General features: G+C 40.1%; 5 protein-coding genes across 6 annotated transcripts; 3 read left to right on the top strand and 2 right to left on the bottom strand.

The window, feature by feature from the left end:
• Window positions 1-2,641: 2,641 nt before the first annotated feature.
• LOC149110387 (uncharacterized) lies at window positions 2,642-5,100 on the bottom strand. The gene has a single exon (XM_089293034.1). It carries the CDS (start codon window positions 5,098-5,100, stop codon window positions 3,025-3,027), a length of 2,076 nt encoding a protein of 691 aa, XP_089149160.1. The 3' UTR covers window positions 2,642-3,024.
• On the top strand, window positions 3,087-15,987 carry LOC110043159 (monocarboxylate transporter 10-like). Of its 2 annotated transcripts, none has more exons than XM_089293036.1 (5): window positions 3,087-3,164; window positions 9,748-10,007; window positions 11,923-12,521; window positions 13,088-13,457; window positions 14,502-15,987. In XM_089293036.1, exons 2-5 carry the CDS (start codon window positions 9,800-9,802, stop codon window positions 14,747-14,749), a joined length of 1,425 nt encoding a protein of 474 aa, XP_089149162.1. In that variant the 5' UTR covers window positions 3,087-3,164; window positions 9,748-9,799; the 3' UTR covers window positions 14,750-15,987. The 2 variants fall into 2 exon arrangements, with proteins under 2 accessions (XP_089149162.1, XP_089149161.1); XM_089293035.1 differs by having other exon boundaries at window positions 14,439-15,987.
• Window positions 5,113-5,604, bottom strand: LOC149110386 (uncharacterized). The gene has a single exon (XM_089293040.1). It carries the CDS (start codon window positions 5,602-5,604, stop codon window positions 5,113-5,115), a length of 492 nt encoding a protein of 163 aa, XP_089149166.1.
• Window positions 15,988-16,881: 894 nt separating the features above from the next.
• LOC149110385 (monocarboxylate transporter 10-like) lies at window positions 16,882-23,665 on the top strand. The gene is made up of 3 exons (XM_089293037.1): window positions 16,882-17,409; window positions 18,443-18,812; window positions 23,097-23,665. The coding sequence occupies exons 1-3, from the start codon at window positions 17,173-17,175 to the stop codon at window positions 23,099-23,101; spliced, it is 612 nt and encodes a 203-aa protein (XP_089149163.1). The 5' UTR covers window positions 16,882-17,172; the 3' UTR covers window positions 23,102-23,665.
• Window positions 23,666-23,786: 121 nt separating this feature from the next.
• On the top strand, window positions 23,787-25,007 carry LOC149110384 (uncharacterized). The gene has a single exon (XM_089293039.1). The coding sequence runs from the start codon at window positions 23,897-23,899 to the stop codon at window positions 24,440-24,442; it is 546 nt and encodes a 181-aa protein (XP_089149165.1). The 5' UTR covers window positions 23,787-23,896; the 3' UTR covers window positions 24,443-25,007.
• The last annotated feature ends 1,357 nt before the right edge of the window (window positions 25,008-26,364 follow it).

The raw sequence follows: 26,364 nt of genomic DNA, 5'->3' as shown, positions 1-26,364 counted from the left end.
GAGGGATGGGCTGGCGGTCATCCTCAGTTTTGCTGTTTAACTGCCTATAGTCAACACATAGTCTCAGACTGCCGTCTTTTTTTCTCACACACACCACTGGGGAAGAGTAGGGTGACTTTGAGTTTCTTATCCAACCACGATTGATCATATCCTGCAAGTGTGACTTTACCTCTTCGTACAAGGGCTTTGGAATTGAATTGTATGTTTTTTGTACTGGGACGTCATCTCTCAGGTTGATTTCCAATTTCAAATGTTCGGCACATCCAATGTCACCATCATCTATAGCGAAGGCCCCGGATTCTTCCCTCAACATCTCCTCGACAATCACCCGTTGCTCACTTGACAAATGGCTCAAGTCAACTGGGGGAGTCCACTTTGCTTTACTTTGTTCGGGCTGACTTGGCTCCCACTCATAACTGGTTGCCTCACTCCAAGTTTCACCTTCCTCTTTCTCTTGTTTCTGTTCAGCTTCGACTGGCAGTGGCGTGACGGACTGCACTAACTGTATAGTGCCCAGTTCTGTCCGCCTACGTAAGGTCATCTCTCGTTCGGTGTTGTTGCATACTGGAACATACATTCGGCTCGAAGACCTCGGGGAGATTCGGTGGAGACAGCCCTGAACTTCTAGCCCCTCAGGCCACGCCCCTTCCTCTTTGGGCTCAAACACAACAGGCAAATCTTCTTCTAATAGTCCAAAGTGTACCTGACATTTGACTCTCACAGTCTCTCCTGGTGGGACACGTATGTCTTGTCTGCCGACTCTGAGCATACCGGTGTCAGCTTCATCATCCATACTTTGGATGAAATTAACCAGCGCTCTTGCTTCGCTCTCTTTCACAGATGGGAACGAGTCATTCACTATTCGGGGCAATAGGCTGGTTGTGTTGGGGCTACTACTCCCCTTAATGACCTCTTCAATGACATTAAAGCCGATGATGGGATACTCCTGATTATCTTCACTTCCTATTAGTATGGGTACTGTCAATGGCTCCGAGTACCCGTCCTCCCCAACCAACTGGAACTCTACCTCAATCCAGCCATCATATGCGATTTTTGTACCGTTCACGGCCTGGAGATTTAATCCATCTTCCCCCAATAACTCGCTTATGTCTCTTACTGGCTCGTTTGGTAGGTTAATTTCTTTCCAATGTTTGGACACAACACAAACTTGAGCTCCGGTATCCCACAGGGCATCCACCTTTTCCCCTTGAATCAAGCAGGAAACCACACATTTTCTTCCCACTAATTTGGTGAGTTTAGAGCGTTGTCTCGGGGTTAGGTGGGAACTGAACGACGTTTTCAATGTTTCAACACTTGCCCTTTCCCTCAGTTCAACTTCGCTAATGGCTTGACATAGTTTCTTATGCTTCTCCCAATGTTCCCTTTGACAAACTTTTGAACAATAGTGGCTAGTATGGCACTGTGAACACCGCAAGTATTGATGTGCCCAATCCTCCCTCTTTCCACAGTTCATGCATTGTTGGGACTGCTCATGAATCGGGGGGGCTGCTCCTCGTCCCGTGGGGGCAACCCTTGTCTGTTTCCCTGGGGGCTTGCTGAGTTATAGCCCCTTCGGCTTGACCTTAGGCATTGGTAACTGAAGTGGCCGACATCACCACAGTTGAAACAATGGTTGCAACGGAAACCCCTTCCTTGTCTTTCACAATTCCAGCACCCTCTAGGGCGAACCCTCCCTTGCTCTACAGGGTTGTACTGTGGGTGAGGGCTAGCGCGGCTTTGTTGTTCCATGCCCTCCCGGATAGCAGCCAATTCCGCTTTCAACTCTCTAACTTCAGTAAGAAGGTTAACTTTTGGTGGCTTTTCTGGGGCTTTACCTTCAACTGAGGCATGGCTGTCGTCATGGGTGGCCAATTGAGCTACAAGCTGTGTGGGGCTTCGGTTTGTGAGCTGGTCATGACGGGAACCAAGCTTCTGCATTCTTTCTGTTTCATTACTAACTGCTGCATTCAATTTCTCAAAACGTTCTTCATCTTCCACTTGGGTGTTTTGCAGGCATGGTTTTATCTCCATTTTAATGTTATCATTCCGTAACCCAGTTAATAATGAATGCAGAAACATGCACTGTACCAGCTTTGGGTCATACTTCAAATCAGATCCTGCTTCTTGAGATGCAAACAGTACTTTCTGCTTTAGATCAAGGAGGCGAACAAGAAAGTCCTGAGGGGTCTCCCCAGCTTCCTGTACTGCCGAACTGAGCAGCTGATACATTTCCGTAGCCCCCCTTTCTTGGTAATGTGACCGGAGTATTTTACGTAATCTGGCAAGATCTAGATCGGGCTTACCTTCCAAGTAGCTCCTCAATCTAAGGCCTGGATTGATGGCTCGAATAACGGCCTCGACAATTTCTTCTTCTTTATAGCCCCGTTTCAATCCAGCGTTAATTTGGTGAGCAAGACTGGTAAAGCTCAAGCGATCTTTCTGACGTGAATCTCCAATCTGTCCCGATATTTTAAATTCCTTCCTGAACGGTGGAATCGCTGTGGTTTCTTTAGGCGTAACTGCATTTGTGCTTGACTTGACAGCAGACTTCTGATCCACATGTTCGGTTTTCACACCACCCTCTTGTTCACTCTTCGCGTCCTTCGTTGCCGGTTTCTTTTCTTTAATTGTTTCTCTGAGATTCGTTAGTGCTTCAGTTCCGAGTTCTTCGGCGTCTAAATATTTCGTTAGGATTTGTATTAACGCCAGACGTCCCGTATCCGTCTCTTTAACTTCGATATGTAGCCCCGCACAGATTTCTCGAAGACTCGCTTCGCTAAGCTGACAAATTGCTGTTCTCACCTCTATCTGAATCTCTTCGACGACTTCTATAGACATTTCGATGGTTTCTTTGTCACGTCGGGGTCACCAAATGTTACACTCTACTCAATCTCGCACAGGAACTACTACAAAACTACAATGACAACACGTTTTCTCATCGATCCTCGTTTCGTTTTCATTCTCGCCAACGCGTGGGATTTTCGATCCCATAATAATAAGTAACCTGGGGCTGGGCCCAGTCCCTCACGTTCTACTTGTAACATTACTGTCTCGCTGATTTTTCTCCATTTCTGTTAATTTAGGATCCTTTTCTGCTTGCTGATGGACATCATTATCTGCTGAGTTACTTGCAGCATGGAGATTTGTGGTAGGAGGAACACCTGGTGAGTTGATATGATAATTTGCTGTTGTTTGATCTAGACTGCCTTCTTTTCCACTCCCATGATCATCATCAACAACATCACAGTCATCCTCACTCAGCTCAGCGGCATCATCATTTACAGAAGTGTAAACCAAATTTGTGATCAGTGCATCCGATTCTTCTTGCTCTTCTAAATCTTCTTGATCAGCAGGGAAAGAAAGATCAGTCTGGTTGTCTGCATCTGTTTGGTTTTCTTCAGTGTTATGATCTTCTGGCTCTGGCCATTCCTCATCTCTGAACACTCTGTAATACTCGGTATATGCTAGGTGCCCGTCAGTGTTGTAGACTTTCACTTTCCTTATAGGTAAGTGGAGGCTACCTTGGTTCAAGCACTCTTCCCACTTTTCCCTGAGATAGCTGCCTTCACTTTCAACGGAAGAAGAGCGAAAGTGGTGCAGAGGAGGGCCTTGCTCTTGAAATTCTGGCCATTCTTTTCCATCATGGAATACAATTTCCTTGCCATCTTCATTAACATGCCACCACACTCCTTTTCCCCACAGAAGAAAATCACTGATGGTTTCTAAATGAGCCTGATAAAGTTCATTGTCAAGAAGTTCATAGGGAATTTCTGTGTCAGGGAACTGTGGAAGTTTACTGGCTATCTTTCCGATCCTTGACTGTTGTTCAAGAAAGCTACTTTTGGTTGATTTAAAATTTCTTTCTGCTTGAGCACAAACTATACAGTTGGGAATGATATGCTCTGGATGACCACCGGAGGTTGTCTTGCTAATGGCATTTATGGTGCTGAATTCTCTTTCTTCCTCCTCTGTGTCTACAGAACTATGTGAAATTAAATGCGATGTGAAGGGGGCATGGCAGGTGATGCTATGATAATATATACCATAGAATTTTCTGCATGTCAGGACTTCTGTGGTGTTAAATACTTTTCGAATGGCAACTACATGGCAGAATGTCACATTATGTAAGCGTAAAATAAACCGAGGGGTGCGCTTGTCTGAAGGAGCGTACAGCAATTCACAGAGTTCCGCAAGACTATACAGTAACCTTCTGATAGTTAGGCGGCAGTTGCTTCCAAGGTGGAGGGCAAGAATAATACAACAGAGACGGTAATCTGCTCCTCTTAACTTTTCTTTGGTGGAGAGCACTGCTTCTATTGCCTCCTCAAACAGTGGCTTTTCCTCATTAGTTAGGTGCTTGGGCAGTTCCTTTAAGATGTTATTTATGTGCTCCTTGAGATCATGGAGGGGTTCCACTGGCACAACTTCATACTGGGTCAAGTTAAGGTCTTTCATTGAAGCACTTTGATCAGGAAAACACAGTGCAGGGACTCTCTGAATACCCTTTAACTCCTCCCTCAACTGGCTCTGCAAGGCTGGTTTTAGCAAACCATCTGTTGGGAGATTTCGGCCCTTGCACTCTCTAATCATGTCGTCCTTACTCATTTGTTGGAAAGGTTGCACACCTCCATTCCTCCTCTCTTTGCCTGCTGGACCTGCAATGACTTTCTTCCTTTGCTCTTCTAGGTTGATTTGTGGGGCTCTTAGTGATGCTATGTGGTCATAGTACTGTGTTGATGACATAGTGCAACCACAGCAACCAGAGTTTCCCCCCAATTGCTCCCCACTCTCAACTTCTTGTGATGGATGGTCACCATGGAACATCCGACAGATGTCATTGATGAAGACTTTGTGGGAAGAGGTGATCTTTGTACTGAGCTGTTGGATGTCTTCTAGGCGGGTGTCACTGTATAATAGCTGATCTTTGATGGTGTCTCTACACCTTGCCATAAGGTAAACGTGTGGCTTTTCCACCATTTCTTGGACATCCTTTCCCCCGAGCTCTTTAGAGGTGTAATAAAATGCTGGATCGTAAATTGCATTTACCGTCAAGAGGATATGGCCATGATTCATAACACTTGAGTGGTCAGACCAGATCATCAGGTGTCGAGTTCACTCCCAGTGTTTTAGTGTGTTAACCAGTTCCTCCCTTGTTGTTTCACCATCAGGCTGCTCTTTAAACTCTCCAATTTCCTTCAAGCGAATTTCCAGCTCTTTATATGTCATAGCCTCATAATGAGCTTCTGAGTGGTCTCTGACCAGACCCATTTCCTCATGTTCTGGCAATAGATTTTTCCTGATTTCCAGTAAAGGTATTTTTCTGCCACTGACTGTGAAACACTCTTTCTTGAGAGTACCATTGGAATCCAGTGTCAGCTTTTGGTAGGATTTTGGAGCCACGATCTCACCCAAGTGGTATTCCCCATTTGCAATCTTTTTCTTTAGGGTTTCTCTTATGGCTGCACTTGTGCGAGGCACTGGTGTTGTGATCCCCCCTCCAAAGGTTTTGTTAAGCTGCCTTCTTGGAAGTGGGTTATTTTTTCTGAAGGGCTTGAACATTTCCACATTCACACCATTTTTGCTAAGAAATTCTTTTACCACCATGTTTCCTACCTTTGTCTTCTCGGATACTCCATATTTCTTAGCCAGCTGAGAGAAATTGATCTGTAATTAAATAACAGTAAATAATATGTAAATAACTAGTTAAAAACAGAATTATGACAAACAAATGTATTCTGAGAAACAGCAAACGCTTCTTTGTTTTCAGAAAATATCCCCAAGAACCTCTGTAGGCGAGTACTCTTGTCGTAAATAACCTTCCCATTCTCATCACAAACACTGTTCCTTGCAGCTACACACGCGTAGCCACAGTTGAAAAATCCCGCCACAACAGCAGCGATATTTTCCCCTCAAGTCAGTAACTCTTCAAATCCTTCGTGTGGTAAAAGATGCTGAATCTAGTTTGAAAGCCTTAAAATACTTTTAGACACCTAAAAACGATAATCTTGAAGGTGTTTCGTTGGACTCAATTTAACTAGCTGCGCGAAGCGAATGTTTAACCCACAACTAACTCCACTTATCTGAAGATTGCGCCAAAATTCAAAAGATCATGTACAACAGAAACATGATATCCTATTATTCTACGAGCAAATAAGGTTTTAAGAGCCGTAAGTGGGCGCAAAACTGTGAGAGACAGTTAAGATTTTCAATTTTTACCAAAGATGTTCTTCGTTCAGGACGTTAAAATCTTGTTATCTTTACTTCTTTTCTACGTCCCAAATTTAAGTATATAGAGATCACAGAAACCAGTCTTCTATAAAAATAAATTTAATGTTTTCAATGTGCAAAGTTACTCCTTAATAACCCAACGGAAACGACAAAAACAACTTACAAACTTTAAGACCCTTCCACTGTAAGCTCGTCCGCCATCTTGGAAAGGCTTTGTTGCTATAGCAGCAAGAAAATTCTCTCCGTTCTAGTTTCCTGAAGTCCAGACCGCGCTTTTCAAACATGGCGGACACATCGAGCTGCTAGTTAAGTATTAAAAACGTGTAATACACCACCTTACCTTTGTTAAGATGACGTTTTTCCTATCCTAAAACCACAAGCTTATTGTAAGAGACTACGATTCAATCGGGGATTTTAGATTCCATCTCAAATGGCCTCATGAGACAGCAGTAATTGAGTAAATTGCCGTTCATCGAAAAAGAATGACAAATTTCACACCAACCAACGGCATTTTCCCGGATTCCCCGATTAAGTTCAAAAACACTGAACACGGAAGGCCATGCCGTGATACTTTAACCGTGATCTGATACCGTACAAAGTGGTGTAAACTTGAAGCGAAGAGAACGAACACAAATGGCGCCAAATTTAAGCACTGAATAACGGTCGTGTCACGTGACACGCACAAACGTTTTCTGTCCACATGGATTAGTAAGCCTATATTCAAGAAAGACCCTCGAATACTAAAATAATTCTGCCCCATTCCTTAATTCACGTGAGTACGTCTCGTGATTCAAGGGCTTGGCTTACAAGGTCACACAAATAGTTTTAATTTTCAAGTTGTCCATCCCTGACCATTAATAAATCTAAATTCTTGAACAATAATTTTCATCGGTGGTCATGTTTGGGTTTGTGACTGACCTTGCTTAGTCCATTTAATAAAGTTCCTGTTTTGGCGTTAATTCTGCGAAATTAAGTGTTTTCATACTTGTAGAATCAATTGCTTTGCCACATGTATTCATGTATTTGTGGGAATCGCGTGAAAGTGTGTGGGTTAGTGTTCTAAACAAAGGTATTTTAATCCTCCAAGGTCAGTCGGCCCGTACCGCACACACACATACCTGCCGAAAGAGCGTGTTCTTTTTAGCAAGGTAGTCAAGTTTCACAATTTAGTCAGGTAAAGCACAACCAATGAAGTAGCAGGACAGATTCCCGGTACCTATGGCTAATTTGAGCCAAGCCCTTCAAAAGTACAACTCGCTCATTAGTGTTTACGTAATAGTTCATGTAATTTTAGAAGTACGCAATACAGGAAAGATAATTAATTGAAAAATAACTAGGTCAGGGCGAAAATTGCTTTGGTGTTACGTCGTGTTTATATTTCAGTTTTTGTTTTCATTTACAGCCATCGAATTATACACTCTTTTTACGATAATATATTTTATAAGAATATCGAGACTGATTTTAAGAATATTTTAAGAATAAACCGGAAGTTTAGATTTTGAGAAAAATCTCATTTTGTGTGTTCAAAATTTTAATACAATACAATTATGTTTTTAACTAAAACTGTATAAATTTCGTCCTTTCTCTAATCGGCAAAACTAACCAAAAACCAACAAAAACAGTGTGTTGGATGCTGATAACATTTCTGCAAGTTATATGCGTCATGTCAAGCTTTAATGCCTGCAGGCTGGCTTCAAAATTAATTTAACCCCATCCAGACACCAAATACATTCGAAAACAGAAACGTCATACGCCATAATCTAAGAATATTCACAAGAATATTTTCAGCCTAAAATTGGAAAAAAAATAACAGTATTCAGCCTCGGCCGGAAAAGCAATATTCTTAGAAAAAGAAAAAAATGTCTACACAGAGTTGAAACACAAAATAAAACGATACACTGTATAAAAGACCGGTTTTGGCGGTTTACCCCTACTTTAGGACTGCATACTATAAAGTTTTTCACCATGAGGTAGTAAGCTCAGCTCGTGACTAGCACGAGGGAAAGCATATTCAGAAAAGGAAAAACTATCTTGATCTACAAATCAGGTCAGTGTAATTTATACCATTCGTTATATTGCAAAGGTCACTAATCGTTGATATCGGCGCGTCCAGTCAAAGCTGAATTAATCAGTAATATTTAATACTTCAAACGCTGGTAAGGTTTGAATAGCGTGTTTCTCTTTGAAGTCAGTTATCAACAGACAGAAAAGGCAAGAAAGGTTGGTGAAAACAGGCCAAGGTGAACAATTTTAAAACAGACAAGCAAATCTGCATGATATCCCACAATTTTCCAGACCGTTCCAGAGTTCAAGATTCAACAATTCAACAATTCTAGGTATTTCAATCGTTTCTAAGTTTTATTTGTGTGCGATTGGCTGCATGTTAAACCTGTATGTTGTAAATGAAATCATATAGTTAACAAAACCTGGCAATATCCAAAGGGTGGTTATGTGTGCTCATACAACTAATAATCAATGGAAGCATATGCGATTACGTATTAAATTCATGCACAGTCAATGAGCATAAAACAGAAGATATGCAGGGTTAAGGACCTTCCAACATAAATCTTAGCCTGTTTATTCGCTTCTTTGATGTTTACCAGCCTTCTTAACCATTTCCCTCTACTAACTATGATGAAATATACCAATTTAAATTGAATTCGTGGACAATCTGAATTTGCGTGACAGCGTGTGATATGAATAGGAATTCGCTTTGAGAAAGGAAGGTAAAAAGCGCAAGGCATTTTTCTATTTCTATGCCTCCTAACCTACATTGGAGTTTACAGCGACCCGGTCTGGACTTGAGAAATAAACGCCAGCGAAGACAGGGCACTGACTTTCTCAGGTTTTCAGAATCTGATCTATCAGGTGCCAATAACAGATAGATTTTCACCAATGTCTAAAATCTATTTGGAAAGTAGCATTACGCTTAATCCAGAAATATTATTTTTTGTTGTGCTCTGTGTTTTTTGAGAAATGAGCTCGTCATTTTGGGCAATTTTCCATCCTGGCCATGCTCAAATTGAACTGTTAAATGAGAACTACTGGTTTTACCAGTAATTGTGTTATCCAATAAAGTCATTATCATCATCATCATCATCATTGTCATCATTGTCATCATCATCATCATCATCATCATTGTCATCCTCGTCCTCGTCATCATCATCATCATCATCATTATTATTATTATTATTATTAAGTTTATTTGTCAGTACCAACCATAACCAATCTCTATCGCCCGAGATCAGTAAAAAAATGAATTATGTACATAAAACTCGTCCCCGGGTATAGATAGGGTGGAAAATTCACCGCAGGCACTGCTGCAAAAAGTTAGAACCACCCTCCCCTCGGCAGGTTCAATCGCGCAAACCAATCAAAGACCAGCCATATCGATTCATTGTATTCGAACAAAGAAGCTGTATATACGAACCGCCTGGGTTGCGAAATTTGAGTAGTTTTAAAGTTGATCATTTAATCCTGTTTCTTTCTCATATCCTTTAACTCTTTTCCATTTTTTAGCATTTTACCGTAGAAGCATACGGCGGAACCGTTTTAAACAGTTCTAAATGAAATGGATGAAACCAGGCAACACAACATGCAATGCTTTAGAAAAGCATCATGGTTCTTTACTGGAAAACGTTCCAAGGATAGTTCGTGGTCATGGATCGTGTGTGTTTCGGCAGCAATTTGCAATGCTGTCAATTTTGGTATGGCTCTCAGCTTTGGTGTTCTGTTCCCGGTTTTGATGGAATACTTTGACGAGACCAGGGAGAGAACAGGTTAGTGAAGTCAGTCTTGTAGCTGTGTTGTGCACAAGCGCGCAGTCTTTTCAGCCCGCCAATAAAGTGTATCATAGGTGCTGGTAGTCGCGTTCAGTGCCGTTAATTTGTTTATAAATTAAACGCCTCTAAATCCTACTGATTTAAAAACGAAAAACTGCTGATCATGTCCGTGTGGGAACATAGACGGGTTCGACAATAGAGGGTCATACAAACAACAGCCGAGGTTCGATTTTAAACAGTTGCAACTTAACTGACCAGTTAAATTATCTCAAAAAAAACGGTGTTGGGCTTTTGCACCTCGGAAATCGCATTGTTTTTGCGTTCCTTACTGTTCTAATACAACTGTAATGATCTTCAGAAGTTAAAAAAACGTACGCACTATCGTTTTCAAACTCTGGCATTGACGTTGCATCTCACAATACAACCTGAATTAAATTCAAATGCGCTCAATTAAAATTCCCTACCTTGGATATCGTTGGACTGCCAACGGTAGTTCGCCTTATACCTTTCATTTGGTATTGACCTGTTTTACAGATAAAATATAAACATTTGTAAAAACAATTCAGTTCTTCTTTTGCTGCGGACAACTTTTATTTGCCAATGCTTGATTATTTAGTATCTTGATCAACCAATTCAGTTTAGAAGTCTGTAAAGGAAAGACTGCGTCTGCAGTCATCACCAATACTTAACGAGGTTGGATAGGAGAAGAGTTCGATCCATTTCGCAAGAAACACTGCTCTTCAGCTTATTACAAGAAAATTGCTAAATATTCGTCTGTAGTGTTTGCTTCTTTTTTTTTAATTCATAACGTATATTCTCTTCCTTAGGAAATTAAAATGTATTCATGGCAACTAAAAGAAGCCGGTTAGACATTATTCAAAACGTGATAATTTTTAAGTCCAACAGCATAATTATGTAAATTCCTAAAAAAAAGTTACATGGAATTCAAGTTGTTTTGCAAACAAAATGCTACGGAACATGTTGTCTGAACGATTTCAGAGGAAAACTGGATAGACATTGAAGACAGACGTTACAAACGCTATACAAGCTGAACGATTTGAATTCTTTAGTTTTGAATTCCGTATTATTTAATCTGGCTTGTAAACACAATGCCAAATTTGAGGGTTACTATATCGCAAGAAACACTGCGCTTCAGCTCATTGATTCGATCAAGCTTATTCCATCAAGAAGATTGTGAAATGTTGGTCTGTAGTGTTTGTTTTTCATTATAAATTAATAACGTATAGTCTCTTCCTTGTTGTTTTGCAAAGGAAATGAAACGACCTGAGCTACAGAACATCAGTGATGTCCGAACGATTAGAGCGGTAACCTGGATAGGCAGTGAAAAGAGACCTTACAAACCGGCTATGCAAACTGAACGCTTTGAATTCTTAGCTTTGAATTCCGTAATATTTGCCTTGTAAAAATCAAATTGAAGGTCGCCTCGTACAATTTATGAAAGCTAATAAAAGCTGCCCTTTGAATTTTCCACGCTGCAAAGAAAAAATGAAAAGTTCAAAGTTCTTATTTGGCTGCAAAATTTATGAGACTGTCGCAAATGTTCAACACACTGCTGTGAAACACTTCCACTATCCTCTTTTTCTCCAAACACAGCAGAGAGAAGAACACGCTGTAAAATGTCGACCTAGCTTTATACTAAACGCTTTTTTGTTTTGATTAAATTTGTTTCGGTTGATCCATAACATCAATTTTGAGACCAACCGTTTTGTAACCGCGGATCCAGCGTTTATAGAATTAATTTCTTTTCATCACAAATGCCGCCAAGTGGCAAGATTTTAAAAAGCAATATGTGCCCCTCTAATTTCTCGCAAACTAAGATTCCCGCGAAATGAGGTATTGAAGTGGAAAAATAACGATCATTTATTGATAACTGTTGTCTTTTTGTTTTCAGCGTTTGTTGGCTCAATCTGTCTGGGCATGCTATGGTTTGCAAGTCCGCTGGCAGGCTATCTCTGCGATCGTTTTGGTTGCCGCATCACATGTTTCTTGGGAAGCACGCTATGCATTGTGGGACTGGTGTCGACGTCATACGTGCAGAGCCTCACAATGATGTACTTCACGTATAGCGCCTTGTACGGTTTAGGAACTTGCTTAATATACAATCCCTGCTTTCTTGTAATCGCTAAATACTTTACAGAGAAGTTGTCCGTAGCTGCTGGCGTCGTTTCATTGGGCGCGAGTGTAGGGGTCCTCTACACCGGACCTTCGCTTCAAGTCCTCTTGGACTCGTTTGAATGGAGAAACACGTTTATAATAATGGCAGCAGTGTACGTTCTTGTCTCCATTTTGAGTCTGAGTTTCAATCCATACGTAGAAGAAATAACAACTAGGGAGAATTTCAGCACTGAAGAGAACAACAATGAGGAAGAAAGAGACGAAAAGACAGGCTTCTCTCTCTACTGCAGTGTGTGGAGCTTTCCTGCTTACACTGTTATTGTAACGTCGCTTACGTTTGCCAGTTTTGGGATGTATGTTCCTTACATCAATCTGGTTAGTTTAAATTAAACTGCGCGTACTTTATCACGCTTCATCTTTGAGCAGTTATGTATTTGTTGTTGCAAGGTGGGACGAGTTGACAATGACATACAGGTTCAAATGCATCCTGCATAGGTCCTTGTACCATGCATCCCATAGCCATCCCATAGACATCCTATAGCCATTCCATAGCCAACAAGTGCCAGTGGAATAATTGGAATAAAAACGTCCCCAAAATATAGAAAACTAAAACAAAATAAAGATAAAAACGCTCCAAAGCACATGCTTATCATATTTGTAAAGCATGGTATAATGGCTCATATACCATAATGGTTAAACCAATGAAAACTACTCTTGAATTGCACTATCCAACTACATCCTCTTTTGCGCATGGCTAAGAAAACGACTGAGAATAGAACACCAGTCAGATTTCTATCCAGCTAAGTCACCTTAATGGACGTTTTTGGGTCAAGTTTTGGTCGTTGGATTGACCGCACCAAAAAATGTCTCCAGTTTATTTAAGGTAGTTTTCTACTTTGCTTGATAAGAACTTTCCTAAGAGGTCATTATTACTTTTTTAGGTCAAGTACTGTGAAGATCTCGGAGTCTCTCCGCAGAAAGGTTCTCAGCTGTTCATTTTTATCGGCTTTGCGTCATGTGTCGCCCGACTGGTGACGGGAAGACTGTGCAGCAACAAAAGAGTTAATCCGGTGCACATTTATCAGTCATGCTTGGTATCAGCTAGTCTCGCTGCCTTTATGCTGCCCTTCACCACAAAATACTGGAACTTAATCGCGTTCAGTGTCATTTATGGATTGAGCGATGGTGTTTTCGTAACAACTCAGAATTTTATTTTACTGACGGTTGTGGACAGCAAGAGAACAACGGCCGCTTTCTGCATCAACAATTTGGTGTATTCGTTCTCTGGGGCCGCCGGGGGACCAGTTGCTGGTGAGTTAATAATGTTACTTTAAACTGAGCGCGATAATTGTCCTTGGTGTATGTAGGGAGGAGGGGAGAGGGGGGACAGACCTGAGGTGTTGAGAGAAAGTACAGTATGTTTTGAACGCAGTGTGGTCGTTACATAAAAGACCAAAGAATAATATAGCTCTTCCAGTCTGTCCCGGAACTATAACCCTGGACGAAATTTTTGAGGTTCGAACAAGCTTGGTCAGAAAAGAAACAAGGACACTATTTTCTTCTGGGACACAGCGGGTAATCCTGAGCGGGCAAGATAGCGCCATCTTGGCCTGTCGGGTAGCCAATCACAGAGCAGGATTCGGATCAACTTGCCCACTCACAGAGCTAGCCATATTCCTACAGATAGCGAGATAACCATGCAAGGAAACTATTCTCCGTGTATTAAACAAACAGAGGAAACCCCTATTCCTCGGATCTCCAAAAGAAATTGAATAAATTGATTCATGAATAGAGCAGTTTTAAGTGAGTGTCGTAATACCAAACCCAGTGTTATGAGTCTAGCCAATGAAAAAGGACACAGACAACCCAAAGGCATGAACCAATCAAATCTCGAAGTCAGTATAAATGTAGCTGACGAAAAGTGGGGGAAAACGCGAGCAGTGAGTCTCAATTGGTTTTGATTTTACTTCTGGTTAGATGAAAAAGTGAGGCGAATTTATTAAGGCAATCGTTTATCAAGCGGTTTTCAATTGCATGTCGTAAAACCAAAACCAAACCAATTACTTACCAATTAGATTACTCGGCCGAACTCACACCATAGTAAAACCAAAACCAGAACCAAAGTAATTGGCTGATTAATTTCAGCAGTCAATTGAAAACCGCTCTAGCTTAGTAGGGCAAAACCAATTTTAAAATTTCGGTACGCAAGTTAAAACTGCTCTGATAGTTACTCCAATTCAAAGGGAAATGTTTTTTGGTTAGATTTCATTTATATTTTTATTTTTTGTTCAGTGAGGAGAGAAAAGCCTACCTTTCAAGGTTCTTTCTTGAGATATTTTCCTTTCTTTTCTCCAGCCTTGATAGCGGACCACACAGGGAGCTATGTCTACTCATTCTACATGACGGGAGGAGTACTGTTGACGGCATCCCTGATACCGGTAATAATGATTTTCATCAACCGGAGAATCTCTCTAAGTTCACCTAGAGAACTCGGAAGTAGAATTAAACGAAGAAGAGTTTATTGGCACAGTATCGAAGGAGGAGCGCAAGAATTAATTGGAATGAAGCTCAGCGCTTGGAATGACGAGAATGCACAATTCTAGCGCAATCGTCCAATTTTTATTAGTAAAATTTTACTAGTATCCTAATACTGTACTAATGCAAGTGCTGTAATCTGATTGGCTGAGTCATTGCAAAGCTATCAGCTATTAGTGTGCAGTGACGACAAAATTGCAACGTTTCCTTTCTTGTCCTTTTTTCCAAATGGATAATCATTGACAAATTTCTGAGAAGACTAAAAGGAGGGCATTTACGGTTTCTTAAATAAAAAAAACTCGAAATTTTCGAAAGAAACTGATAAGCACGCGTACACAACTGTAAATGTCAAATTGACCATGCAATCCGCGCGAATTCTCTGAAGCGGGAAGTTTAATACAAAGACCAGAAATAACTGGAATCGTTATTTGAAGGAAATTTCAATTAGAATTCTACTAAGACAATTAGATTATTCGCCCTCGATTTCATAATCTACTCGTTAAAGAAAACAGCTCTAAGAAAATACGAGCGCTGATTGGTTAAACATCGTGTTTCTTCAAAAACAATTGGAGTTCGAGCTCGCGTGATAGTTGACAGTTAACTATCGCGCGATAGAAATTGAGAGCGAATAATGTAACTGTTTTAGTATAATTCTACTAGTCGTTTGAAACCTCGAAGTTAAAAACCTCGAAGTTAAAACTTGTTTACAAGCGTCCACTGCTATATGCTACTCGCTATCTACAACACTGATAACAGATAGTGAGAGTCAGAGAACGACATTCGTGATAGAAAGCTAGTAGATTTGTACTAAAACTCGATAGAAACACGGAGAACATGTTTTCTATTTCTTTTAAAAATACCCCGCGACGAAAAAAAAAAAGGAAAACAACCTGTTGACTTTTTGATCATCAAAGTGTAAATTCTCTTTGCTCGAGCCATTATTAAGTCAACAGCTCGTGCTAGTTCCATGTTTCTATCGAGTTTTATAACATAACTAAAGCAAAGCGCGCGCTCTGATTGGTTAATTTAGCGTCTACCATTTGCCCATGAGTGTACGCTGCTGACGTGTGGGCTAATGTTTACAAAGCAAATCTTTTGACAGACATTGTTTCCAAAGTAGTGGCCGACGTTCTTCTGCCAAAAATGCGAAACTGTCTTCACAGTTGTCTGAAGATGAAACTTTATCGAGTTACTGGTGTGCAGTTGGTTGTCATGAATGAATTTTCGCGTGCTTGTTTTCTCTTGTCATGTAAGACTACACGAACATTTTTTTGTGATGTAGCTCAATAAAAGGACTTCTTTTGTTCCAATGTCCCAATGTTATGTTATAAAGCAAATGGAAACGCCATAGCGTGCACTATTGAGTTATGGATGCAAAATAACTCAAAATATCGTGACTGATTGGTTCCTGGTTTGATTGTCACATGTCTATGGATGTCACGTCGGGTAGATTTGTAGCAAAGCTTTTCGTGGGCTTTACAACATTTGAAAGAGAGGAAATAACTTACACCGGGGTCATGCCTTTGCCACCTCGCACCTTGACTACTGTAATTCAATTCTCTTCGGTCTTCCCAAATACCAACTTGATCGTCTTCAGAAGATTCTAAATGCCGCTGCTAGAGTGATATATCAGATTCCTAACTTTGATCACATCACTCCTGCTCTTGTTAACCTCCACTGGCTCCCAGTAAAGTTTATCCTCTGTCACAAGCCTAATCTGAGATTTTCACTTCGTTCCTGTCATCAAGCCCTTCCATTCGTGCCAAGAGCGAAATGCACTACACTTGGAGACCGCGCCTTTTCTCGTTCGGGTCCATTTTTATGGACCAATTTGCCCTTGGCCATACCATCAAGCTCGACTTTGGACATTTTTAAAAAATCGCTTATGACTCTTTATAATTTGTGTAAATCTTGGTTACATAGGCCGTTTTATATTTTTGTATTCTTATTTATTCTTTTCAGTATAGATCTTTGTTTTAGTTTGTTAGCTTCTAGATCTTTTTATGTAAAGCGCTATTGAATATTTCATAACATTAGCGCTATAAAAATGTACAATAAGTATTATTATCTTGTACAATAAAGGCGCAAAAATAACTATCGTTCATTGAATAACGTTTTTATTTTCAGCTTTTGTCGGCTCAATCTGTATGGCATGGTATGGTTTGCAAGTCCGCTGGCAGGCTATCTGAGTAATCGCTTTGGTTGTCGCATAACATGTGTTTTGGGAGGCACGCTATGCATTGCGGGTCTGGTGTTGACGTCATTTGTCCAGAGCCTCACAGTGATGTACTTCACGTATAGCGCCTTGTACTGATTTGAAGGGTGTCTGACATACAATGCCTACTACCTTGTAATCGCTAAATAATTTACAGACAAGTTGTCCGTAGCTACTGGCGTTGCTTCGTTGAGCGCGAGTGTCGAGGTCCTCTACACCGGACCTTTGCTTCAAGTCCTCTTAGACTCGTCTGAATGGAGTAACACTTCCAGAATAATGGCAGCAATGTACGGCCTTGTTTGCATTTTGAGTCTGAGTTTCAATTCATGCGTAGAAGAAGAAATAACAACAGCGGAAAAGTATGGCACAGAAGAGAACAACAACGAGGAAGCAGGAGACGAGAAGGCAGGGATGTCTCTGTACTGCAGTGTGTGGGGATTTCCAGCGTACACTGTACTTGTAACGTCGTTCATGCTTGTCACTTTTGGAAAGTATATTCCTTATATCAATCTGGTTAGTTTAAATTGCGAACTAAGTCGCTTTGTACTTCCAAGCAGTTAATTAATAATATTTAAATCATTGTAAGGTGAAAGGAGCTGAGAATAACTCGTAAAATATGCACAGGTTCAAATGCTTCGTATGTATTTATATGCTAACAGTCCTTATGAGGGCGAAGAATCTGTCCATGGCAATGTCGTTCCTAAGTGGGGCAATAAGAAACGGGACCTCTGAGCCAGCATTTTCGCGCGGAACGCATGGCGCAGGTCGTTTATTCACCGTGACTAAAAAGGCTCGAACTTTGAGAACGAGAGTCCCGGCCATGGCCAAGCCGTAGCGATGTGTAGTGTGATCATTGCTTGTTTGTGTTTTCTATAGAGCGAAGTTTTCGATTGAGCGTTGTGAAACCAAAACAAAGTTATCACTCTGGCCAATTGTAAACGACACAAACAACACCGTAAACCAATCAGAGCTCGACGTCATTACATATAGCTGGCGCGAAGCGCGGGAAAACGCGAGCGAGTCACGATTGGTTTTGCATGGTTTTACTTCTGATTGGATGAAAACGTGGCGCGTGTTTTTTAAGCCAATCGTGTAGCGTAGTAATGCAAAATCAGTTTCTCTTCGACACTCAAATAAAAACCGCTCTGTAGGCTACAGTAATACAGTTACCGCACTGACTTAACTTCATCAAGACTATGATTTCCTTTTTCGTGCACATAACGTTTGAGAATATTGGCTCAAAAAAAAAAAAAAAACGCCGGAATAAGGACACTACACCATCCTCCAGCCCAGAGCTCTTCTCTCTACAAAAATGACCGTGAAACAGATAGTTTTGATTGGGACCCAAGATGCAAAATCAAACAACTTCTTGTAAAGTTAAATCAACTTTAGGGACGTTGGTGGGTCGAGGTTAATTTCGGACCTTTCGATTGAGCGCACAAAACTGAAAGTCGTCTCGAGTATGCTTTACATGGCTTGTTTCTGCTTTGTTTGATAATTAAGAGCATTTCTAATTATTAAAGAGGTTTATATTATCATTTCTTAGGTAAAGTACTGTCAAGATATTGGAATTTCTGTGCAGAAAGGTTCTGGGCTGTTCATTTGTATCGGCCTTGCTTCAGGCGTCTCGCGGCTGGTGACGGGAAGACTGTGTAACAACAAGAGAGTTAATCTAGTGTACATTTATCAATCATGCATGGTAACAGCTGGTCTCGCCGCCTATATGCTGCCCTTCACCACAAAATACTGGCACTTAATCGCTTTCAGCGTCATTTATGGATTGAGCGACGGTGTTTTCGCAACAACTCAGAATTTTATTTTACTGACGTGTGTGGACAGCAAGAGAACAACGGCCGCTTTCTGCATCAAAAGTGTGACGTGTTCTATATCTGCGGCCGCCGGTGGACCAGTTGCCGGTGAGTAAAGTTTTCTTATTTTGAACCGAGTGTGAGAGCTGTACTGGGTTAGTACAGGCCCTAAATCTTGACAGCACGGTCCGAGCACAGCGTGGTCGATGCAAATAAGACAACAGCCTGATATTGTTCTAATATAGCTGAACTACCTCGCGGGATTGGTTAATAAGAGATTTATTGCACAACTGAAAATGTTTGAAAAATATTCCACGATCACGGATCAAGCACAATCAGACTTAATACGTGCAAACAGTGTGTTCAGTTTTACACTTTTTAAGGCTCAGTTATACATAAATTTAAATTTTTTTAACTAGGCCATGCACACGTGGTATTAATCTCTCGTTATTTAATTCTCTTATTTTGTTTTGTTTTTTTAAAAGTAGACTATCAGCACGTTTGATAACTTGCTCAACTGACCTGCTGACTTCATTTTTAAACGTTTGTTATTGCCATCCAGTTCACTATTTTTAGTTTAATTTTTTTACCTTGTTTGCCGTGATCTAACATGATATCCTAGGTATAATGTTGATGTAGCCGGTAAACAAATAAGTAAAAAAGTAAGTAATCAGCAAGCAGGTATTCAAAGTGTGTAAATTCGCCAAATATCATGACAATGTTGTAGGAAAATTTGTTTTCCACAGCATACATTGAAAAGTTCATCCAAGCATACAAATTTTGCGCGCACCATTTTTATTGTATTTGAATTGCGTAGAACTGAATTGTCAAGTAAAGGAACATTAATTTACATTACCCGGATTTTTTTGTGCAGTACGGATAAACATTACACTGATATATATCTTCATTCATGCTCCGAAAAGAGCCTGAAACAAACAGAGGTTGTGAGATGTTATTTGTCGCGCAACAACAGTTTATTGGCACGTGCTTTGTAGATTGAACCGTAGGTCCAATATCATAATGAACAATCAACCGGCACTCGCTAGCCAAACGTATTGTTTGATTAGTTGAAAATCATCGCTCACTGAATTTTAGATTCAATAATTAAGTCAAAAATCCTTAACCGTGCTTTGTTGTGTTATGAAACTAAAAGCACGCCGGATACAATTGTTGTTTGCGACTAATCCTGAACTTTTAATACTCCCAAATGTTTTCTAACAAAGCAAAGCGCGGTTGAAAAAGTAGCTAATTTTTTTGAGCATTCGCCTCAATTTGTAACGGCTTTTCTACTGTATCGTTCCTTGATTGCAGAATGAAATAAGTTCAATGGAAAATAATTGTTTAATCAAATGCCCCTTTCCCCTCACCGTCGGTTACGATTGCTCTGCAAAATAAGCCCATCTTACTTAACTAAGCCTTTTGAATCAACGTAAATCAGGGCTTATTAACGGCGAAATTTTACGGCATATATGTATGATTTGAAATCGATAATCAACACCGGTTACTTCTTCTGAAATAACTGTTTTTAATTTAAGGGTCATCAAATGAAGGTATTAGCGGAGGCGGCGTGGCCGAGTGGTTTAGGTCCCTACCGCTATCTGGATTTGTTCTCGGTAGCCCCGAGTTCGACTCCTCGGCCGCGTTGTGTAAATAGCCAACTGGTCAGCCTCCCACCAGGTGGGATTCTTAATAGTTTATGTTATATTTGAAATATTTGTTTATTTATTTACAGTGTCCCCAATTAGCACGCTAGTGCTAAATACATCGACACTTAAATAAAGTTATTATTATTATTATTATTATTATTATTAAATGGTTTTATGTTTTCATAATTTAAACATACTTTTTAAAAAGCGTGTTGCTGAAGGTGACTAAAGTTTGATTTACACGAAGAACACAACATAAAGCTTATTGAGAAAACCAACATTGTAGCATACTGTCTATTGCACGTTTATAGGGACTTTAAGTGAACAAATCTACAAGCATCGCAGATAATTTGTTTTACTGCTTTTAAAAATAAAAATAAAAATAAATAAAAAAATAAATAAAAAAACTTTATTTACCCTCGGCAGTGTTTTAGCACAAGTGCTAGTGGGACCGAGCAAACAACTGAAACAAATAATTCAAATTGAACATAATTGCTGCACCTTTGATTGGCAATCTTCTTAAGGAAACTGTCGAAGTCCCCTAATTTACATCACGGTACGGTTATACAGGCAAGATAGATCGCGGCTCTCTCGGGAAAGATAACTATTTTGTTCTTTACTTGTTTGACTATCAAATGTCAGTGCTTCATCCTCTGTCAGGCTCAAAAGTACAATACGGACGTTTATGCTTGTCTTTGATATACTATAGCTTTATTTATAAGCGCTAAGCACTCCTTCTTTTTTGAAATTCTTCCTTGTGCTGGTTTACTACGTTGACCTGGTTTGAAACCTTGGGCGATGAGTTCACTCGAAGAACTTTCTATGTTCGTTGTCTAAGTAAAAGAATATCAAAAGTCGGAAAGATATGATATAATCGAGCGCGTTGCTTTGAAACAAAGATGTAACAGAGCCGTTTGCAACTAGATGACTTCAGGGTGGATCTGAAATTTGAAATTACGAAAACTCATAGACTATTTGACACAAAATTCTCATATCGAATGATCGTTTGAATAACTAAAAGTAGGGTACAAGCTCTCCAAAACCTCTAATACCAGCCTGAGATTATTTCAAAACTGCTTTTTAACCAGCGCAAAGCCCATACATCAGACATGTGATGTAATCGTGTACTTAGATTTCTTACTAAAGAACAATTCACTCGCTAAATTTGATAAATGTAACAAGCGATTCACGAAATTACATGTTTAGTGGATCAATTAAACACACAATGGTTTCCCTTTCTTTTAATTTGTAGCCTATGAAGAAAAGTGATCCCTTTACTTCTGAATGAAAGGAGGCGGACTATTTTGCCTTAATGTCTCGTAAGAAAAGCTAAATTGTACATCTCTTTGAAATTTTACGTGACAATTAGCATACATGTAGGTCAAAACTAGAAACAAAATAATCAAAACTGTAAGAGTTCTATCGAGAAGCTACTGGCGGACGGAATATCATCCACACTCTAAAATCTTCTTGTTTAGTCAAGAGGCTGTCATTTGGCCCGCAAGCCTTCTTGAGTAAAGCAACAGTACCATCTGCCATTGACTATACCTGAAGAGAGAGAGAGAAAGAGAGAAAAAAAATTGCCATTATTCTCAAACGAAAAATGAAAATACAAGAGAAACTTTGAGCAATACACTAGGGTATCGAGGAATTCCACACTTGAAACATCTGAGGGTACCAATTTCTTTGTACATTCAGGCCATTTTTAGCCTGCGCACAGACCTCTAATCTTTCTGTTGTTTCACGCGGAATCTATGGGTAAGCACGTCAAAAATGTTACTTATTGCTTTAGTGTTTAGTGTCTTTTTTTTTTTTTTTTTTTTTTTTTTTTCTCCTTAGAAAAGCGGCCGTGGTTGAAAGTTCTCTCGATTTTAGCCCTCTGGTCTCTCGCTTTCCAGTCATTCCACCAGGCAATCATTGCCTCGTTTTCAATGTAGTATTCACGGACATGTTGTCTAAAGCTGAAATTTGAGATATTTTAAAAAGTTATTCATATGAACTGAAAGCTTTCAAACACCTTTCATATCATTCGCAATTCTAGTAAATTAAATATCACACAGCTCTTTCCTTGAATAAATTTGTTGCATATGGTGTATTTGTGCTGTGCTAGAGGAGAACGCTATTCTGTAAAACATACGAAACTAGCGAATCAGAGCCAGTTTAAGCTACTTCATAAGTGCATGGACATCGCCTGCTTTCCAAACACTGAGTAATCTTTTTTTCCCCGAGCAATCTTGTCAGTGTGTGAAACAGGGTAAATCTCTTTGATGCGATCGACCTGTAACGTTATGATCTTGCCAGAACTGGCTGCCTGTCGATGCTAGCTATCACGCTGTTCGAACAGCGCTTTTTTAAATCTTTCCTTTAGCAAGAAGTTAGTTTTAACCCACCGAAGAAACAAATTACTTAGTGACAAGTACAATGGAGGCACCATGAGAACACTGATGCAATAGCACTATTGCCATATCTTGAATGGGGTTATAGAAATTTATGGTTTGTTACTGTTACTACTGGCATCAGTTCAGAAAGGTGATTTTCACTAGAACGAGTTTGACGTACTGACCATTCATCCCGACTGCTAGCACCTTGTTAAGAAACTCGAGTCCAGCCTGTGCCGGCTCCTACCATGATGAATCTCTGTCTATTCCAAAGGCGTTAATAAAACAACAAATAAATCAAAGAAGTGGCGTAATCGACTGCTTGCACACCGACCGAGATAAACTAAACTTCTTGGCTTCGCTTGCAGGATAACCTAAAGCTCAACAGCGTGTTCCAAGTGATTTGGAACACTGAGGAAGCGGTGCCTTTTAAAATAGAAGGAACGGCAAGAAGGAACCCAATGTCAGTCAAATGGAGGGCGGACATGGTTTGACACAAGAGGTGAATAACCTTCCTTGTTGTCTTTGTTTTGAGTTGTCAAGTTATTCCTTGTTCAACGGTTGATCTGCCACGGTTGATCTCGTGATTCATTGGTAGTCAGATTATGTTGCATGCCCTGTTTGGAATCGGTGGAAAAGTACTCTGAAGTACTCTAAAGCTCAACAGCGTGTTCCAAGTGACTTGGAGCACTGAGGTAGGGGTGCTTTTTATAATAGAAGGAACCAGCAAGAAACCAAATGTCGGCCAAATGGAGGGCGGAAATGGTTTGAGGCAAGAGGTGAATAATCTTAGCTTCTTCGTTGTCTTTGTTTTGAGTTGTTTTTATTCCTTGTTCAACTGTTTATCTCGTGATTCGTTGATAGTCAGATTATGTTGCATGCCCTGGCAGATGCTATTAAACATGTTTTTCCAGAAAAACAGGAAGTTGATGATTTAGTACAATGGTACTTTCCCAAATGAGTCATCAAATTAACATTGTTTTAAAGTCATGACTGTCGTATAGCAGTCGTATGATTTTCTTCAGCCAATCAGCAGGAGTTGTGACTCATCTTATAGTGGTTACTAGGCGAAGTCCTTTCCCATTTCAGCTGTAGTCTTGCATTCGTAGTTTGTTGTTGGCAAAGTGCACTGTAGCTGGCACGATTAGTTTCGAAAACATCTTGCACAATGAAGATCTTTTGTGATGGAAAAGCGATTACACCTGCAGCACTGGTGACATATGAGGGTATGAACAGTGTCTATCGTAAGAAGGGAGGCGAACTGCAGTACATCGAAGGATCACGCACTTACGACACGCTTCGCTACGGAAAAAAGAATTCCGAACTTCCCTTTGAGTTCACCTTCACAGATAGGTACAACCATCAGTGGAAAGTTGTGATTGATAGAACGGACGACACCGTCAACATGTTCATTCCCTGCGGTTTTCAGATGCTGTGGTATGGCGCCGACGAGAGTCCAACCAGAACTGGCTCCGATGCTCAAACACAATGGGCGTCGGTTCAGTTCAGCTGGCAAGATAAAACTTACCTCCCGCCTTTCCATGCAGGGGTCAGAATTGCGTTCAGTGGATATAAAAATAAAACAACCGGAGAATGGAGCGTGGATACAGAGCGTTGGAACAACATTCTGGATTTGGCCAAGAAAGGAACAGAGGTAACTGGAGCTGTTATGGAACAAATTGAAAAGGGAGTCGCAATCGCATCTGGACACTAGTCCTTCTGATCTTGACTCTACCGCCCTTGGACGCACGAAATAAACTGTTGTTGCATCACTTGTAGATAATGACCGGCACAAGTGTGTTATTTTTTCTATTTGTCAGTGACATTTAATTTTTTATGCACATTAATTGGCAATTTGAAATTGTGTGTGGTTGTTTATTTTCCTTTTTTTCAGCTGTAATATTGCTTAGTTACTTTATTGTCTTCTAAAATGGAAATTTCAAATAACATATTGCATAGTGGGCAATTCGTGTACTCTCTGTATTGTATTTTGAACCACTCGACGTCAGTGCCGTCCGCATTGTTGTAATCCCTATACCTGCTTTTTTATCTCTTGGTTTATATCCTTGTGCTTTCTGATTAAAACATAGTTTAACCCGTGTTTTTTAAGGACCCTGGCCCTTGTTAAACTGTCCAAATATGGTGTGTTACAATTAAATATCGTTATTATTTTTTCGCTTATACTTGACCTTTGAAAGGTGTCGCATGTATATTCAACAACAAAAGTAAGTCATTAAAGAAATACAAAAGAAATTTAATAAAACCACAAATAAATCAAAGAGGAAGCGTGATCGAGTGTTTGCACACCGGGTTGTGAGGCTTCGCCACTAGCTTGTAGTACCGAGATCAACTTCTTGGCTTCGCTTGCAGAATAACCTGAAGCTCAACAGCGTGTTCCAAGTGATTTGGAGCACTGAGGTAGTGGGGCTTTTTATAATAGAGGGAACCGAGAAGGAACCAAATGTCAGTCAAATGGAGGGCGGAAATGGTTTGAGATAAGAGGTGAATAACCTTCATTGTTGTCCTTGTTTTGAGGACAAACGACAAACGATAATACACTTTATTATTGCATCTACCACGATGAATAACAACAACCTTTTCCTCGACATTGTTTTGAGTTGTTTTTATTCCTTGTTCAACGGTTGATCTCGTGATTCGTTGATATTCAGATTATGTTGCATGCCCTGGCAGATAACACACGTGATATAGCAAAATGGAAGAATGCATTGTCATTTCAGTGCCAGTGTAGGGCATGATGCGATTGAGAACAGCAATGAATAGCGCTTTTGTTGTCTTTGTAACTGGCTCAGTGAGGTCGGAGTTATTTTTCATCAGCCACTTGATCATAGCTGATGGCAGTTATGGTTTGAAACTTTCTGAAAAATTAACTTCAATAGAGAGGAAGGGGATGGGGGTAGACTGCGTGAGGGAAAGGGTTGATAGGAAGAGAAGAATAGGGGAGTGAAATACTTCAAACACATATCTTTCTTGGTAACCAAGGAAGTGAAATTTATATTTAAAGACGTCTAGGCGACTTTAAATCCTTCAACTACGGCTTGCTAGCCACGAAGAAAGTCTGATGCAAAATAAAAACGAGACAAATATATTTGATGTCTCATCTCGTTTTTGAAAACAAATAAAGTCGCTTTATGTCCACATTTGAAAGAGATAAGTAGTTCTAAGAAAATCGATTTAAAAGGTCGATTTGATTATATTGCAAACGCCACATGCAATATAAGCTAACTGACGTTTTGCACCACCAGTTCACAAATGTGTAGCTGAGATGTTAGAAAAGAATACTTAGCCGAGTTTAGTTTTTAAGAAGTCTGATACTATGTGGTTACTCAGCTTATGCTATCCTAGTTTAGTAGTCACTTTGCTGATAAAATAGCGAAAGCAGAAATAATCTTCTGCGGTAACCACAAATTCAGTGGCTAAGAGCTTTTTCAAGTCCTCAGTATAACGGACTTGCGACTATGACGACCGGATGGAAATTCCACTCCTTGTGGGCTAATTGGACATGTTTCTGTTATTTAGTAAACGGTGAATGTCTGTAATAAGGTTCCAGGTTCAGGTCAGTTAAGTTTAAATACACAGGATGTTGAACCCCAAAATAGTAAGCGGAATAACAAATTT

Source organism: Orbicella faveolata, unplaced genomic scaffold (assembly GCF_042242905.1).
Source record: "Orbicella faveolata isolate gen_17 unplaced genomic scaffold, um_ofav_v1 contig_24, whole genome shotgun sequence".
In the NCBI taxonomy this organism is placed as follows: domain Eukaryota; kingdom Metazoa; phylum Cnidaria; class Anthozoa; order Scleractinia; family Merulinidae; genus Orbicella; species Orbicella faveolata.
The sequence above is the reverse complement of the archived record's forward strand: the minus strand, read 5'-3'. Positions and strand labels throughout refer to the sequence as shown.